The 15,145-nt window shown below is 37.8% G+C and overlaps 4 protein-coding genes across 7 annotated transcripts in view; all 4 read left to right on the forward strand.

Moving 5' to 3' along the window:
• The window catches only part of LOC124341905 (homocysteine S-methyltransferase YbgG-like), a 65,672-nt gene extending 63,732 nt beyond the window's left edge, over positions 1-1,940 (forward strand). The window contains exons 5-8 of the mRNA XM_046794864.1: positions 673-925; positions 1,010-1,094; positions 1,167-1,441; positions 1,508-1,940. Of these exons, the coding sequence (XP_046650820.1) occupies positions 683-925; positions 1,010-1,094; positions 1,167-1,441; positions 1,508-1,879 (975 nt within the window). The 5' untranslated portion in view covers positions 673-682 and the 3' untranslated portion in view covers positions 1,880-1,940. The remainder of the gene's footprint in view (positions 1-672; positions 926-1,009; positions 1,095-1,166; positions 1,442-1,507) is intronic.
• Positions 1,941-2,087: 147 nt separating this feature from the next.
• On the forward strand, positions 2,088-6,321 carry LOC124340935 (zinc finger protein 567-like). 2 transcript variants are annotated; one of them, XM_046793772.1, is made up of 15 exons: positions 2,088-2,574; positions 2,649-3,081; positions 3,179-3,973; positions 4,057-4,154; positions 4,235-4,491; positions 4,560-4,624; positions 4,689-4,748; positions 4,807-4,881; positions 4,955-4,975; positions 5,043-5,099; positions 5,171-5,245; positions 5,331-5,490; positions 5,921-6,013; positions 6,079-6,141; positions 6,217-6,321. In XM_046793772.1, the coding sequence occupies exons 1-15, from the start codon at positions 2,271-2,273 to the stop codon at positions 6,268-6,270; spliced, it is 2,610 nt and encodes an 869-aa protein (XP_046649728.1). In that variant the 5' UTR covers positions 2,088-2,270; the 3' UTR covers positions 6,271-6,321. The 2 variants fall into 2 exon arrangements, with proteins under 2 accessions (XP_046649728.1, XP_046649736.1); XM_046793780.1 differs by having other exon boundaries at positions 2,455-2,578.
• A 145-nt stretch (positions 6,322-6,466) lies between these two features.
• Positions 6,467-10,509, forward strand: LOC124340851. 2 transcript variants are annotated; one of them, XM_046793590.1, is made up of 12 exons: positions 6,467-6,593; positions 6,699-6,982; positions 7,058-8,597; positions 8,687-8,802; positions 8,866-9,122; positions 9,187-9,251; positions 9,325-9,384; positions 9,469-9,543; positions 9,691-9,850; positions 9,923-10,015; positions 10,089-10,151; positions 10,228-10,509. In XM_046793590.1, coding segments are annotated over exons 1-12 (2,883 nt in total). In that variant the 5' UTR covers positions 6,467-6,591; the 3' UTR covers positions 10,396-10,509. The 2 variants fall into 2 exon arrangements, with proteins under 2 accessions (XP_046649546.1, XP_046649555.1); XM_046793599.1 differs by having other exon boundaries at positions 6,473-6,621.
• A 171-nt stretch (positions 10,510-10,680) lies between these two features.
• Positions 10,681-15,061, forward strand: LOC124340841. 2 transcript variants are annotated; one of them, XR_006918180.1, is made up of 13 exons: positions 10,681-10,940; positions 11,118-11,398; positions 11,463-13,020; positions 13,082-13,197; positions 13,267-13,529; positions 13,595-13,659; positions 13,733-13,792; positions 13,880-13,954; positions 14,030-14,198; positions 14,261-14,353; positions 14,415-14,477; positions 14,563-14,797; positions 15,043-15,061. XR_006918180.1 is itself a non-coding variant. In XM_046793574.1 (12 exons), exons 2-12 carry the CDS (start codon positions 11,119-11,121, stop codon positions 14,728-14,730), a joined length of 2,910 nt encoding a protein of 969 aa, XP_046649530.1. In that variant the 5' UTR covers positions 10,681-10,940; position 11,118; the 3' UTR covers positions 14,731-14,905. The 2 variants fall into 2 exon arrangements, 1 of the variants encoding a protein (XP_046649530.1); XM_046793574.1 differs by lacking the exon at positions 15,043-15,061 and having other exon boundaries at positions 14,563-14,905.
• Positions 15,062-15,145: the final 84 nt, after the last annotated feature.

Here is a 15,145-nt window from a genome sequence, read left to right on the forward strand (position 1 = left end):
CGCGCCGAACTGCGCCATCTTTTGGGTTGCGTGTTGTTGGGAAAACTCGGGAATTCTAACCAAAATAATAAAATAGAAAAAAGTGGGAGGGGGTGAGAGAGATCGGGAGCGGAGCAGTCGAAACATAATAGCCCGCACGAATAGGATAGAGAGAGAGAGAGAAAAGGGTCGAATAGTTGGAAAGCGGTTCGACGGCCGTCGAATGCCAAAGCCTCTCTCTCTCCATCACTATACATGTAACTCTATATAATAGTGTGAACAATTCGACTTGATTGATTTATTCAGTTCAGTGTTGTATATAAGTAGACTTCTTGCGCCATGGTGGCAATTAGTTGAAAGACGCGCTGGCGAAAGAAAAGTTTTTTGGGCGCCATTACCAACTCAACTGTTCATGTTTTTGGTCCACCATTCAATATGTTTGCGCGCATTTGAAAAATAAAATAAAATAAAATAAAAGGAGAAATACTCGCTCACTCAGCGCGGCCGCCATTTTTTGAAGGACCATGAAAGATATCGTGAACAATCGTTGATTAGATGCCTTTGTATAACATTCCCCCGTTCGAATAATAAGAACCGACAATTGACACAAAAGTATACATAAAGAAAAGATAAGAAAGTGCAGTCAAAATCAACATACAGTAATCATTGGCTCACGTTTTTTTAAATTTACAGACGTGGAGAGATGAGTGAGAAACTTTTGATACTGGACGGAGGACTCGGCACGCTGCTCTATCGCAGAGGAGCTTTCGTCAAAGGCGATCCATTATGGTCAGTTCGCTGTTTGGTGTCCAAAGAACTGGAAGGACGTCGCCAGCTGCTTCAAGCGCACCTGGACTATTTGGCGGCTGGAGCTGACATCATCAAAACCAACAGTTACCAAATGAGCACGGAGAATCTCCGGAAGTGTCTGCCAGGCCTATCCCAAGTTCGTCGTTAGGGCAATTATTATTATTTTTCACGGGTTAATCGAGACTAATGGCAACAATTAATTTTTTTCTAAAAATTACAGGAAGAAGCTTTGGAAATGATGAAGGATTCGGTCCGTATCGCTAGAAATGCTTGCGAAGAATTTTGGCAATCCATTGGAGAGGAAAGTAAGTACCATGAGACGTTCAATTGGATCAGTTAAATTGGTTTTAACTAGTAGGTATCTCCTTTTGTCACAGAATCTGGACGGAGAAAGCCGGGGGTGGCCGGCTCTATCGGTCCCTATGGGGCATGTAAAGCTGACATGTCGGAATACACTGGGGCTTACGTTGATTCCATGACAGAAGAGGATTTGATCCAGTGGCATCGACCACGTCTTGCGGCTTTGCTTGAAGCCGGAGTGGATTATCTGGCCATTGAAACATTCCCGGCATTGTTAGAGGCCAAAGCTATTTTGAAACTTCTAAAACAGGAGGCCCCCGATATTCCAGCTTGGATTTCCTTCTCTTGCAAGGTATACATAAAACATTTCACAGAAAATTGGTTTTGCAATTCAAGCCCATTAGATTTTATTGTGTAGGATGAACAACATTTGTGCCACGGAGAGACGTTGGATAGTGTTTTAAAACATGTTTGGGTGAACAAAACTCCTGGTTTGAAAGCCATCGGGATCAATTGCACTCCTGAAAGACTAATTGGACCGCTTTTACGTTCTCTTGATGGAGTGGATCATGTACCTGTTATTCTTTATCCTAATCGAGAGGAGTCTTTTGAAGATGAAGGTCCTCCAGTCGCTGCTTATCCCAGTCGTCAAGACGAGAAATGCAATAATAATCTTTCCAAGTTAGCCAAAGAGTGGTTATCTATTCATCCAAATGTATTTGCTTTGGGGGGTTGTTGTTTCTATCATCCACCAGACATCACTATTTTAAGCTGTGATTTTGGCAATTGATTGTTTTTAAAAATTTTTTCAGCCGAGTTATAATTACTTTAATCAATTGAATTTTGGGCTATATAATTGTGATTCAGCTGGTTCGCGTAATCACGTGACTTTTTTTACCCCTGCCCTGATACTAAGTTTTCTTTAAAAAAAGGCAATGCAAAAATGCAACAAATAGTTTAATTTCGAAAAAAAAAATCCTTATTAAAAAAAAACACGCAACGCTTTGCTTATTCACATGGTTACCTATTTTTAGAACATGTCAATGTCGGCTGCTACAGGCAAGTGACAACAATTTACGTGCACGAATGGCACGAATGAGAGATTCAAGTTTACTTTTTCTATAACACAAGAAAAGATTGAGAAAAGTGATCAGCTAATTTGTGTGCTTTTTAATTTGAAGATGGATACTAAATGTTATGTTGAGGGTTGCAAATCTGGACGTGAACCGTGCAAAGAAACATTGTACTTTTTTAAGCCAAAAGATAAGAACACTGTCGAGCTTTGGGATAAATTTATTGGTCGTAAAGACCTAAAGTTGGATACAATTCATTTGGTTTGTCACAAACACTTTGAGGAGGCAAATATTATCAAAGTACCTGTCCAGCCACAGAATCAAACTGGCCAGGCAAATAATGACAGACCACTGCCTCGTGAGAAACCCTGTGTAAAGCTTGCTGCTGGTGCAGTACCTACACTTTTAACTGGTGAGTGAGTATATAATGCATTGTAATGTAATTTTACTTTTCTAATTGAGGTATATTTTTATTTCATTTTAAAGGAAAGATAGTAACAAAAGTATATCCCTCAAAGATGGTTTTGGCAAGTTTACCACCAACAGTTACCATTCCTCAAGTAGTTCAAAAAAGTGTTCAGCGTGAGCTTCCCCAGACTTTAATTCTTAGACCAGTTCCAAGAGAAAAGGTCTTAAATTCCAAGGATGCTGTCATCAGACCAATTGTGATTAACAAAACAATGAATTTACTTCAAAGTAATGCTGTCCAAATGTTGCAAAAGGTGCCACCAACAGCTCAACAAATTACAACCCAGCAACCTTTAACAAACTGCCAGAATGCTTTTAATCAGCAGACTCCACCTGTGCGCCCTGTTATTCAAAGAATAGGCAATAATCCTGCTCAAAAATTGGGAAAAGTCTCATCAGCACCTCGTCAAAACATTTTGAATCCAAAAGAAGCGACCCTCCCATTTTCGTGGTTTGTTTTTTATTTGTATTTATTTTCTTATATAAAATTTTTTTTTTAAACATCTTTTATTTCTTTCCCTCTTCAATTACCCCTTCCTCGTTTTCAGGTTTTGGCAAGAAGGAAGTCTAAAGGAACAAGAATTCATTTGCTCAAAATTCAAATGGTTGGATGAAAACAAGTTCGAGTACACCAAAACTGTCATCATGAATGGAGACACTGGTACCCTTCGTTACTTCCTTCGAGGTCAGGAAATCCTAAGCGTAACTCCGTCTCCATTCTCAACAATCAATCAGCTTATCGATCGTTTGCGAGTTTATGACCAAATTCCCGAGTGCATGGGCTATCCAGAACCGAAATCGCAAAAAAATTCCTCATCGTCAAATCTACAGGCTAAAGAAAATGGTGAAACTCGGTCGAAAAATTGTCTCTTGTTGGGTTCCAAGAAAAGCAATTCTTGTCGAAAATGCATTGAAGATGTTAATCAATTTAAAGAGAATGTTCCTAGGCAGACATCAAATAGATCGAAGAAATCTTCCAACACTCAAACCACGTGTCAAGTCGCATCAGAATCACCTATTACGCATTCAAACGTTGATGAAAACCATGAAGAATCTACCGATTGTATTATTCTTACGGATCTTAGTTACGGAGCAATGAATCCTCAGCTTGCACGAGACAAAAGATCAGTCGACAGAAGTGTAGAATCTCATAACGGAGAAATCCATCAACTGGAAGGGCCAACTGTGCAAAATAAAAGTAAAAAGCCGAAGGTATCAAAACGTGAAGATGACGAAAATGACATAAATGACCTGGAGCTGGCGCAGCGCTTTTTGAAGAAGGAACTAACTCGAAAAAAAACGCTTAGGCAACAACTCCATCGGGATTTAGTGAATCACAAAAAGTATTATCCTTGTTGAATTCGTCGTTAGAAATCTAAGTAAAGTGAAGTAAATAAATAAATAAATAATTTCTTTTTCTTTCCAGGCATAAAGAAATGGCTCGTTCTATTTTAAAGGCAGCGGAAAAATTGAAACAAATAATGGCCGAAAAAGCAAAACGACCTCGTGTCAAATATGTTCGCCGTAAGATCAACTCGATATTTAATTGTTTAATTCTAAAAAAAAAATGCGATTAAAAAAGTGGATTGCTTCTCTTTTTCCAGCCTTAATGCCATGCGAGAAATGCGGTAGAATGGTAAGGGTTGCGCGAATGAAATTACATCTTAAAATTCACGATGGATACAAGCCCCACGTGTGCGAAGTATGCGGTCGAGGATTTGCTAATAAATCAGGTCTCAAAAGCCACTCTCGCTTCAATCATCTCGGAGTGCCTAAACCTTTCATGTGTAGCACTTGCGGACACATGTGTACAAATAAGAAAACATTGGAAATTCACGAAATGACTCACACCGATGCAAGGGTAATTAAGTAATTCAATGCAAAAACTGTTGTTATACTATATTTTTCAAAAATTTCGTTGCTTTCCAGCCGTTTTCATGCTCAATTTGCGACAAGACATATCGATCAAAAGCCAATCTTAATAAACACAAAAGGTGACTTAATATTATCAAAATAATTAGTATATTTAAATAATGGCCAAATTTTAACCCTTATAAGATCTCATACAGGCGAAAAGCCCTACACGTGCACAGTTTGCGCAAAGTCGTATTCTCACAGGTATTTGCACTTATTGACTAAATGGTGATTGTGTGTGTACTACATGATTTTATTACAGTAAATCCCTTAAGAAACACTTTAGCAGACATCATGAAAATGTGGGACCTGACGGCACCATCGATCCACATATAGGGTAATTATTTTGCCAGAAAAAAATTATCAAAGATTATTCAATATTTATTTCTAAACTTATCTTCGGAAATTAGATATACGCGGAGGAAAGCTGGGTAGGTTTTTTTTTATTTTGCAAAAAAATAGATGTTTTATTGTTTCGTATGACATTTTTGTCTTTAGTCCAACAAGCGATAAACGTCACTCGTGCACCATTTGTGGAAAAGCCTACTTTGAGAAGTACTTCTTATAATCTGCAATTTTTATGTCATTACTTTTTGTTACCAACCAATTCCATATTCTCTCATTAGACAAGAATTGTTAAGACACGTCAAAAGATTTCACGAAAATGGAGGAACTCCAATAAATCGAGGAACACGAACACGGTAAACGTTTTAAAAACAAACAAGTTACATAAAACAACGTTTTTCATTCATTGTTACCAACACGATAAATTTTCTTATTCTGCAGAATCGTAGTCCCACGTTATCACTGCGAGGTTTGCCAACAAAAATTTTGCCGCGTCTTGGCTTTTGAGAGACACCGTGCGACTCATACGGGTGCTTCTGTTGGCGCTCCTTGTGGGCAACCCGACTGTGATTTTACGTACTCAAATCTTAAGCAGCTTAAGGTATAGACCTTATTCCAATCCAAAGGTATGGGTCAAGCCGACCCCTTTGCGTCGCGTTGCAGTGTGAAGGGGTGCCGTGAACAGAAGATTTTTATTTGGCTCGCCCATTGTGGTTTCCGCATAGCCTTTACGGGTAAATCGTGCCCGAGGGAAGAATAGGGAGGAAAGGAAAGTCTGGTCCCCTCTTTTTTTCATTCTTTCCTTTCCACCCTTTCCTTCCCTCGGGCACGATTAACCCGACAAGCCTATACGGTAACCAAATGGGCGAGCCAAATAAAAATCTTCTGTTCACGGCACCCCTTCACACTGCAACGCGACGCAAAGGGGTCGGCTTGACCCATACCTTTGGATTGGAATAACGTCTATACGAAGGTATTTCATCAAACTAATGTGCTAGATTGAATTTTCTCCTGTTTGATTGAATGCATAGGAACATTTGATTGAACGTCATCCCGAGAAAGTATTTCATTGCGAATTGTGCGACAAAGTTTTCTTGACGCAATTAAATCTAACTCTCCATCAGGTAACATTCAGTATTTCTCAAATAATGTTATGTGTGTTTTAACCTTATTTTAACGTTGTTATTAGTTTGTGCACAATCCTGCGCAAGGGTTTCAGTGTACCTCTTGCCCTTTAAGAACGTCGACAATGGTATGAAGACATTTTTGCCGACTTGTTAAGTCCAGATTTACTGACTATTGTTTTGTTAAAATTTTTTCTATAAAGCACGCTCTATCGAGACACGAAAAAATTCATATGCGGGAAAGAAATCAAGAATGAATCAACGAATGCTGAATGGAGTGAGAAGAAAAAGAAACTATGAAATTTAAAGTTAACCCTGATACTGATCTTCTTTAAAATAAAGATCGATTGAAATAAATAATTCATTAAAAAAAATATCAATATTTAAAAAAAGTAATGCGGCGCTCAAATCGACTTGTTACTTTTGAATATGCGCCGCTTGGTGGTGCTTATTCATATGTTTACCTTTTTTGAGAGAATGTTTGCAGGTTTCCAGTGGTGGTTCGAAACGCTGTTTTTTTGTGGGATAATTTAAATTTTCTTCTCATATGACACAAGAAATTCTAATTTTTTCTATTAATGTGAGTATACTTGTCCATAATTGCTCTGGTGAGAAAGTTAGAAGGCATGTTACAGCCATGTCTAGACAACTAAAATAGTAAAGGATTTTTTCATTCTCTTCATAGGATGGGTGCCACATGTTATGTTGTGGGTTGCAAATCTGGATATGCCTCATGCAAGGAAAAAGTTCACTTTTTCAAACCAAAAAATGTGAAGTTAGTTAAAGAGTGGGAGAAAGCAATAGGTCGTAAAGACCTGAAGCTGAATAAGAAACATTCAATTTGCCACAAACACTTCGAAGATGCAGACATTATCAGAGGGAAATCCTTGGAGGGTAAAAATGGGCCAGTAGTTTACGATTTATCCCGGTGGAAACTAACTGATGGGGCAATACCAAAACTTCTACTTGGTAAATTTTTCATATTCCTGGCAGTTTAAAATGTTTTAACTCGCTGTACAGTTTTCTTCTTCTGAAACCTCTTAGGAAAACCTGTTACAAAAATCAAACCACCAAGAAGGGTTCTACAAAGAACCGCTTTATCAGAGGTTACTGTTCTTGGTGAATCTAACATTTCTGATCAGCATGCAGCTCTAAAAAGTAAAATTCCAGAAAAGCAAAACATTAACCCCAGGGATGTGGCCTTACCATTATCATGGTTCTGGCAACAAGGAAGTTTACAGAAACAAGAATTTATTTGCTCAAAATTCAAATGGTTGAATGAAAACAAATTTGAATATGTTAAGACTGTAATCATCAACGAAGACACTCGAACCCTTCGCTACTTCCTACGGGGTCAGCAAGTTTTCCATGAAAACCTTAAGTCCCAGTTTTCAACTATAAGTGAGCTTTACATTTACATGAAGCTCTTTGATGACGCACAAGTATGCATTGGCAATCCCGGGTTTTCTTGCAATGCGGGCACTTTTTCAGCAAAATCAAAGTTTTCTCAAACAACAGGACAAAATGTTGTTCAGTCAAGTTCCGAAAATAATATCCTGAAGGAATCATCAAATCTTCCGACGAAAACTTCCAGTCAACAGCAACCTCAAGCGACATCAAAGTTCCTTATTTTGCAGCCACATAACCTTAGTAAAATCATCGACGAAACGGAAAAAACTACCAGCGATGATACTAACGATATAACAACTAGACAACCCGTTCCACCGGTGGAAGTACGATCTGAAACCGTCTGTGAGTCATCACCGATTGCTGAATCGACTATTTCAAGGAATGAACATAAGAATTTGCCCTACATTGGTGTTGTTGACATTTCTCAAGCTATTCCTCATGAAGATGAACCAACTTTTTCGTTACAAATGCCGGATGGAGCAGCCGTGAGTTTGCGGTATCCCAACGAGTTTTTTCATCCTTCCATTTCCAATTCAAAAGAACTTGAACGAAAGCTTGTTAAGCGCTCCTGTCGATACGCCAAATCAAGCTATAATTTGGTTTCATATCTACTGGAAACGTGGAGGCTAGGCGTCTACACACCTTTTAAATCTGATTTATTCCCCGTTTCGTTTATGGCTAATCAACCTAAAGTTCCTGTGAGACAACCAATTGCGAATGATTGGTCCCATTTGCAGCAACCAACTTTCCTGATCGCATTACCACAACAAGTGTATTTGCCGTATTACCGCCGAAAAGTAATCTCTCGCGACCCATCTTTGAAACCAACAGTGAAAGCAGCATTGAAACTTGCCAACATTGAAAATATGAAATCCTTCAATGAAAAAATCCACGTTACGCTGAATGGAGAGTCGCTTGTCCAACTTTCCATTTGTAATCTCTTCCAGGATGAAAGTAATTATTATGAATACCAACCGAGCCCACCAAAAGTCCATAAGAAAGGTCGTTCACGTAGTTTAGTCGACGATAATTTAATCTTGGATGTGGAAGCGAAAAATGATATTGCAAATGACCAAAGAGATCTTGAATTGGCGAGGCGCTTGCTGAAAAAAGAAGGAAACAGAAAATACTTTCTCCAAAGACAACTTCGTCTGTTATTTGAGAAATATACCAAGTAATGCATTCAAGCAAACTTATACTGTCCTCTGTCTCATAGACATCAGCACTTGTAACTAAGTTGTTGTTGTTTCCATTTGATTTTAGGAGCAAAGATTTGGCTCGTTCCATTTTACTGTCTTCAAATAAATGCCAACCGAGGAACAATGAAAATAGAGTACCCGAACTGCCCAAGTCATCAGTGATCGCCAAGAAAGTTGCATGTGAGTTTATTTATCTAATTATTTCGTATGTGTTAGCTATATATTTTTGTTTTCATTTAATAGCACTAGCGAAATGCCAGCAATGCAACAAAACGCTTAAAGTTTCTAGTATGAAGAATCATCTTAAAAGTCATAGCGGTGTCAAGTCCCATTTATGTGAACTCTGCGGTCGTTCATTTGTTTTCAAATCAAGCCTTAATAGCCACATTCGAATCAATCATAATGGAGAAGCTAAACCCTTCATGTGCACCATTTGTGGCCACACCTGTAGTAGAAAGCAATTACTAGACGATCACGAAAGAATCCACACTAATGAAAGGGTAATAGTTAGTAAATTATGTCAGAAGATTGATTGTAATCATTAATTTTAAAAATGCTTTTCAGCCGTTTGAATGCTCGATTTGTGACAAGAGATTTCGCACGAAATCTACCCTTGCCACTCATAGGAGGTACAGTAATTATGATATCTTATAGAAAACGACTTGAAATGACTTGTATGCAAATTTTAAAATATTTTAACAGAACTCATTCAGACGTGAAACCCTACTCGTGCAAAATTTGTGCAAAGTCTTATACCCAAAGGTATTATTATTATTATTTTTTTAAGTGCCATTTCGCGCATTAATACTTTTTTCCATTTTTGTGTCGACGAATATTTTATGTTAGCACATCATTAAAGAAACACTTCGGAAGACATCATGAAAATATGGGGCCAAACGGCGCTAAAAATCCACTTATAGCGTAATTATTTCCAAGTTCTAGCTTTTCGAACTAGCTTTAGCTGGAAGAATTAAATAATTTTAAGCAAATTTATTCATAATCATTTTTTATTGTTTAACTGCGTGCCGTGTTTGATCGGTATTTCTGACAATGTTTATGTTAATCTAGAACCGCCAAACTCAGTTATCACTGCGAGTTTTGCCAAAAACAGTTTTGGCGACTCCTGACATACGAAAAACACCGTGCCACTCATACTGGTGAAGCTGTTGCTGTCCGTTGCGCACATCCCAATTGTGACTTCACCTATTCTGATACACAACAACTGAAGGTATTTTGTAATTTTCTGTGTTTTTGAAGTCTCTAATTGTAGATTAAAATATTATTTCTGATTGATTTTAAGACTCATGTGTTGACGCAACATCCTCACAAAGCGTACACGTGTGATGTGTGTGAGAAAATCTTTTTGGCGAAGCATTCCCTAAAGGATCATAAGGTCATTACGTTATTTTCTGTTATTTTTGCTATGTAACAAAATAATTTATCCTCTTTTCTCTCTTTTAATATAGATCCTGCATGATTCAACGCTTGGATTTCAGTGTTCTTACTGTCCTGCTAGGTTGACGACTAAGGTAAATTTCAAATTAATCTGTCTCCTAAAAAAATTATTTTGAATAAAGCATTTGTAATTCTTAATTTCCCCTAAAGGCTAATCTGATTTCTCACGAAAAGAATCATACTCGTGATACACCATTCGAATGTTCCTACTGTGAAATGCGTTTCTACAGCACTTATATGTTGAACATTCACATGCGCAAACATCATCTGCTTGGTCAGCCTAAAAAGAAGCGCATTAGAAAGCCAACTGGAAAATAAATGTAATTTTCCAGACATTTGAAAGACTGTGGCACTAATTTTAATCGGATTCCTTTGGGTAATTTTTGTAAATAGGATCCATTTGAAAATAAATGCAGAAATGATCTTTTGTTAGTATTGTTACATATATTCTTGTACACATTTAATGTTAATGGTCATAATGGCCCAAAGGTACAGTCAGATGGACGGACTATTTTTTTAGATTTAATTAGCTATAGTATTTTTGCTAGTTTTAGAGACTAGAGAGTACTCAATACTTCTTCTCTTGGATTAAAATCAGTTAAACTTTTGTTTCCCGATTCTGGAATTATAAAAGCCTGAAGGCTTCTTCTTTATTTTACACGCTGGCCGCCTGGCGTCGCTGTTGTCATATTTACAATTTTGCTGAACAGCAGACAGTTCATGCGGATGGGTACGGAGAGCCGGAGTCACATCTCTGCAGTGTGCACACTTGTGAAAGAGTTATAAAGGCTAAGGTTCGGTGGCGGGAATAGCTGGTTCTTTTCGGATACTTAATGGTGTCTATATTTATTCAAACAGCACAAGTAATTCGCTGTTCCCCTCTTAATTGTTTTTTTTTGTTTTGTAACATAGCCATGTTGGTTCGAAACTATACTGTAGGCCTAATATCGCCTATCTTATAGACTTATGGTGCATCGAATCCCACACGATTCGTTGTTGTCAGTTAAGTTCAGTAAATATTTATGTTTTTGTTTTATTAGGATGGTGGTGACGTGTTATGTTGAAGGATGCCAGTCTGGAAATGATCCAAAAGAAAACATTCATTTTTTCAAGCCAAATGATAACAATTTGAATCAGTGGCAGCAACTAATAGGTCGAAAGGACGTTAAGCTGAATAAAAAGCACTCAGTTTGTCAAAAACACTTTGAAGATGACCAAATCATCAAGCATAAAATATTTAACGGTGCAGATGGACCAATAATAGTTTATGATTTGCGTCGTTGGAAACTTACTGAAGGAGCTTTACCAAAACTCCAAACTGGTAAGTAGAATACAATATGTTCACCATTTTGTTCCACCTAACCAAAATTCTTTACACTCTAAAGGACTATTTCAAAAAAATAACCTGCCCGTACTTGATGATGAAGTCACCGTGCTTCGAGAAGTACGGAATACGATTCAACAAAATCATCACCCTGCCAACACAATTACTGAAAAAAGTGTCATAAATCATAAGGAAATTGCCCTGCCATTATCATGGTTCTGGCAAGAAGGAAGTCTGAAGGAACAAGAATTCGTGTGCTCGAAATTCAAATGGTTGGATGAAAACGAGTTCGAGTATACCAAGACTGTTATCATCAACGGAAACACTTGTACCCTTCGCTATTTCATTCGAGGCAAGCAAATTTACCACGAAAAGCTCAAGTATCATTTCTCTACGGTAAATGAGCTTACTTCTTTTCTTAAACTGTACGACGACGCACAAGTATGTAATGATTATCCCGGTTTGTTGAACCAAGTGAGTAATATTTCAAAACAATCCAACCGTACTCCACCAAGGCAGGAAGTTGCCCATTCCAGATTTGACGAGACTTCTCTGGAGGTACCGTCGATTCCTCCGAAGAGAACCTACAGCAATATGCAACAATCGCAAGCGGCGTCCAAGATTCACAATAGGAATCCAGGCAATAACGCCAGCGAAAACCTTGTTGAACCTGAAGTAACTAGTGTTCTTATGGATCACGCTTATGGTGTGGCAACTAACCTTCCTGCCCCATTAGTGCAAACATCTTCTGAAATCATCGGTAAGAAATCAGCAATTGTGAATACTTCCGCAGATCATCGTCAGTCAGCAAATATCAGTCAGCTTGAAGATTTCCGTGGTTCTCAAGTTATTCCTGAAAGTCATCACGTCGGTCAAATCGAAGATAGAGATTCCGTTACGTTGCAGTATCCTATTGAATTTTATACTTCTTCCGGTTCCAGTTTAAAAGAACTTGAACAGATGCTGGTTAAGCGCCCCGAATTCTTCCAATATTCGACCTATAATCTGATTTCATATCATTTGGAAACGTGGTGTCTCGGAGTTTACTCACCGTTCAAACCAGATATGGTCTCTCCGTCATTCATACAATTCTTTAATCCTCACAAAGTTTTTACAACTCCAGTGGAGCGAACCCCAATGATTGAAAATTATTGCGTCACCTCCTGTCAACCGTCTTTCTTGGTCGAAAAACCCAAACAAGTCTACTGCCGTCGTGGAGTCATCCCCCTTTGTCCTACCAAAGAAATCAGGAAATCGGCTTTGAAAAAAACTGACATCGAAAATAGGAAAATCCACAACGGAAAAATCCATGTTACATCTAATGTTGAGTCAGTCGCTCAACTTTCCCTATCTAACCTTTTCCAGGATGACAACAATTATTTTGATTATCAACCTATTGAAACAAATCGACCTTCTGAATTGGATAAACCTACCGAATCAAGTATCCCGAAAACTGTCGGAAAGAGAGTACGTTCATCTTTATTCTCCGATATGGAAAGTGAAGTTGATGACAATGTTAAAAAGGACCTCGAATTGGCAAGACGCTTTTTGGAGAAAGAAATTCGTCGAAGGAAAACGCTACGGAAAAAATGCCAAAGATATTCTACAAGGGTTGAAAGGTGAAATATTCAAAGTCTAAATATTGAATTGAAAATTTTGATTTCTTTTATTAAATTTTAGGAACAAAAAAATGGCTCGCTCTCTTTTGAAAGCGCTGGAAGAATTTGAGCTGAAAAAGTGCGAAAATGAAATAGTCAAACAACCCAAGCGAACACAAGGCTCCAAGAAACCTGGCCGTGAGATTACGTTTTTCGTTCGTTTTCCATTTCGTGACATAAGTTTGTGTTTTTATTTTGTTTTTACAGCTCAGATGCCATGTAATCAATGCGGTAGAATGATTCTGGTTGCGCGAATGAAATACCATCTTAAAATTCACAGTGATGTTAAATCGCACTTGTGCGAACTTTGTGGCCGAGCATTCGTGTTTAGAAAGAGTCTCAACACACATATTCGATATAATCATCTTGGGCAAGAACGGCCGAAACATTTCATGTGTAGCACTTGTGGTCACACTTGCTCATCTAGAAATCACCTGGAGAAGCATGAAAGGATTCATACTGATGAAAAGGTAAAACCAGTAAATTTATTGTAGTATCTTAGCCGAAAACTCAACATTTTTCTCAATTTTTCCAGCCGTTCGAATGCAAATATTGTGACAGAAGATTTCGTGAGAAAGGAACTTTGGTCCGACATATCCGGTATTTTTATTCTCTGGCATTCTAGTTATGTCTGAAAATACTGTGAATATACAGAAAAATTCAATATTTACAGAACTCATACAGGAGAGAAACCTTACCCGTGCAATATATGTGGAACCTCTTATGCTGCGAGGTAAAAAAACAAACAAAAATCTCGCGTTGCGTTTCACACAACTCAAAACTTTTAAGCTAAATTTTTATCGCAAATTTAATATTTCAGAGAAACGTACGTCAGCCATTACCGGAGGAAGCACGAAAACAAGAGACCAGCAAAGGATCCAAACTCACAATCACGGTAATATTGCTTGTCTTTCTTAAATGCGTCTTGCATGTTCTAACTTTGTAAATTTGGCTTCGGCAAACTGTGCAGAGTTAGACGTTCAGTTGGACCATCTTATACGTGCGAATTTTGCCAAAAAGTTTTCTTTCGGCTTTTGGCGTACGAAAAACACCGTTCCGCTCACACTGGTGTGGCGGCAGCCATCGGTTGTTCTCAGCCAAATTGTGATTACAAGTACTCTGATATGATGCAGCTCAAGGTACTCACTTGTTACATTATTTTATAAATTTTATTCACGATTTCGTTGTTGTGTGTAAACAGGATCATATGGTGACGCAACATCCCGAAAAAGCCTACACTTGCGATATATGCAAGAAAGTCTTCCTGACTAAACTGAATTTGACTCTTCATCAGGTAAAATTAAAATGTCCTTTAAATTATGCACGTTGCTTAAAAATTTTTTCTTGTTGAAAAGTCTGTTCACGATCCTGCCCGTGGGTTTCAATGTTCTTATTGCCCTGTGAGGTTGACTGCTAAGGTAAATTTTCATTACTTTGTAGTAATTCAAATTAGGGTGATTTTTTTTTTAAATTGTACGTGTGATTTAAACTGTTATCCTATAGGCGAGTCTGATTGCACATGAAAAGTTGCATACTCGAGAAACTCCGCACGAATGTACTTTCTGCGAAATGCGTTTTCATAGCACTTACCTGTTGCAGATTCACGTGCGCACTCATCAGGCTGGTCAACTCAAAAGAAGGCGGCGTAGAAAAACTCCAGTTGAAAAATAAACAAAGAAATTCAAATTCGAAAGAAATTTCCAAATCGGTTCGTTTGCGGTTTTACGTAAACTTAGAGGTATTTGTTAAATTATGACTGGAATACTGGAACATTTAATTTGATTAAATTCAATCATTAAATTCAATCCTCCTATGTTATTCTTTATTACAAAATATCTTTTCATAATTCCTCTTTTTATCTCCTTGCTCAATTTTTGAAAAACAGATTTTGCAAGCATTCGGTATCAATGGCAAATTAGCAACTGATTAATTATCGGTAAATTATGTTTGTTTTTTTAAATACGTTTGCGCCATTCTGAGTAGGACACCTGTACTTCGTCAATTGGCCACCAGGAGGTGTTGAATACAGTGTAAGTTTAACGGCCAAATTCACATAAATATTAAGAAACTATTCGCTACCTTTGGT

This window comes from Daphnia pulicaria, chromosome 1 (genome assembly GCF_021234035.1).
Source record: "Daphnia pulicaria isolate SC F1-1A chromosome 1, SC_F0-13Bv2, whole genome shotgun sequence".
Classification (NCBI taxonomy): domain Eukaryota; kingdom Metazoa; phylum Arthropoda; class Branchiopoda; order Diplostraca; family Daphniidae; genus Daphnia; species Daphnia pulicaria.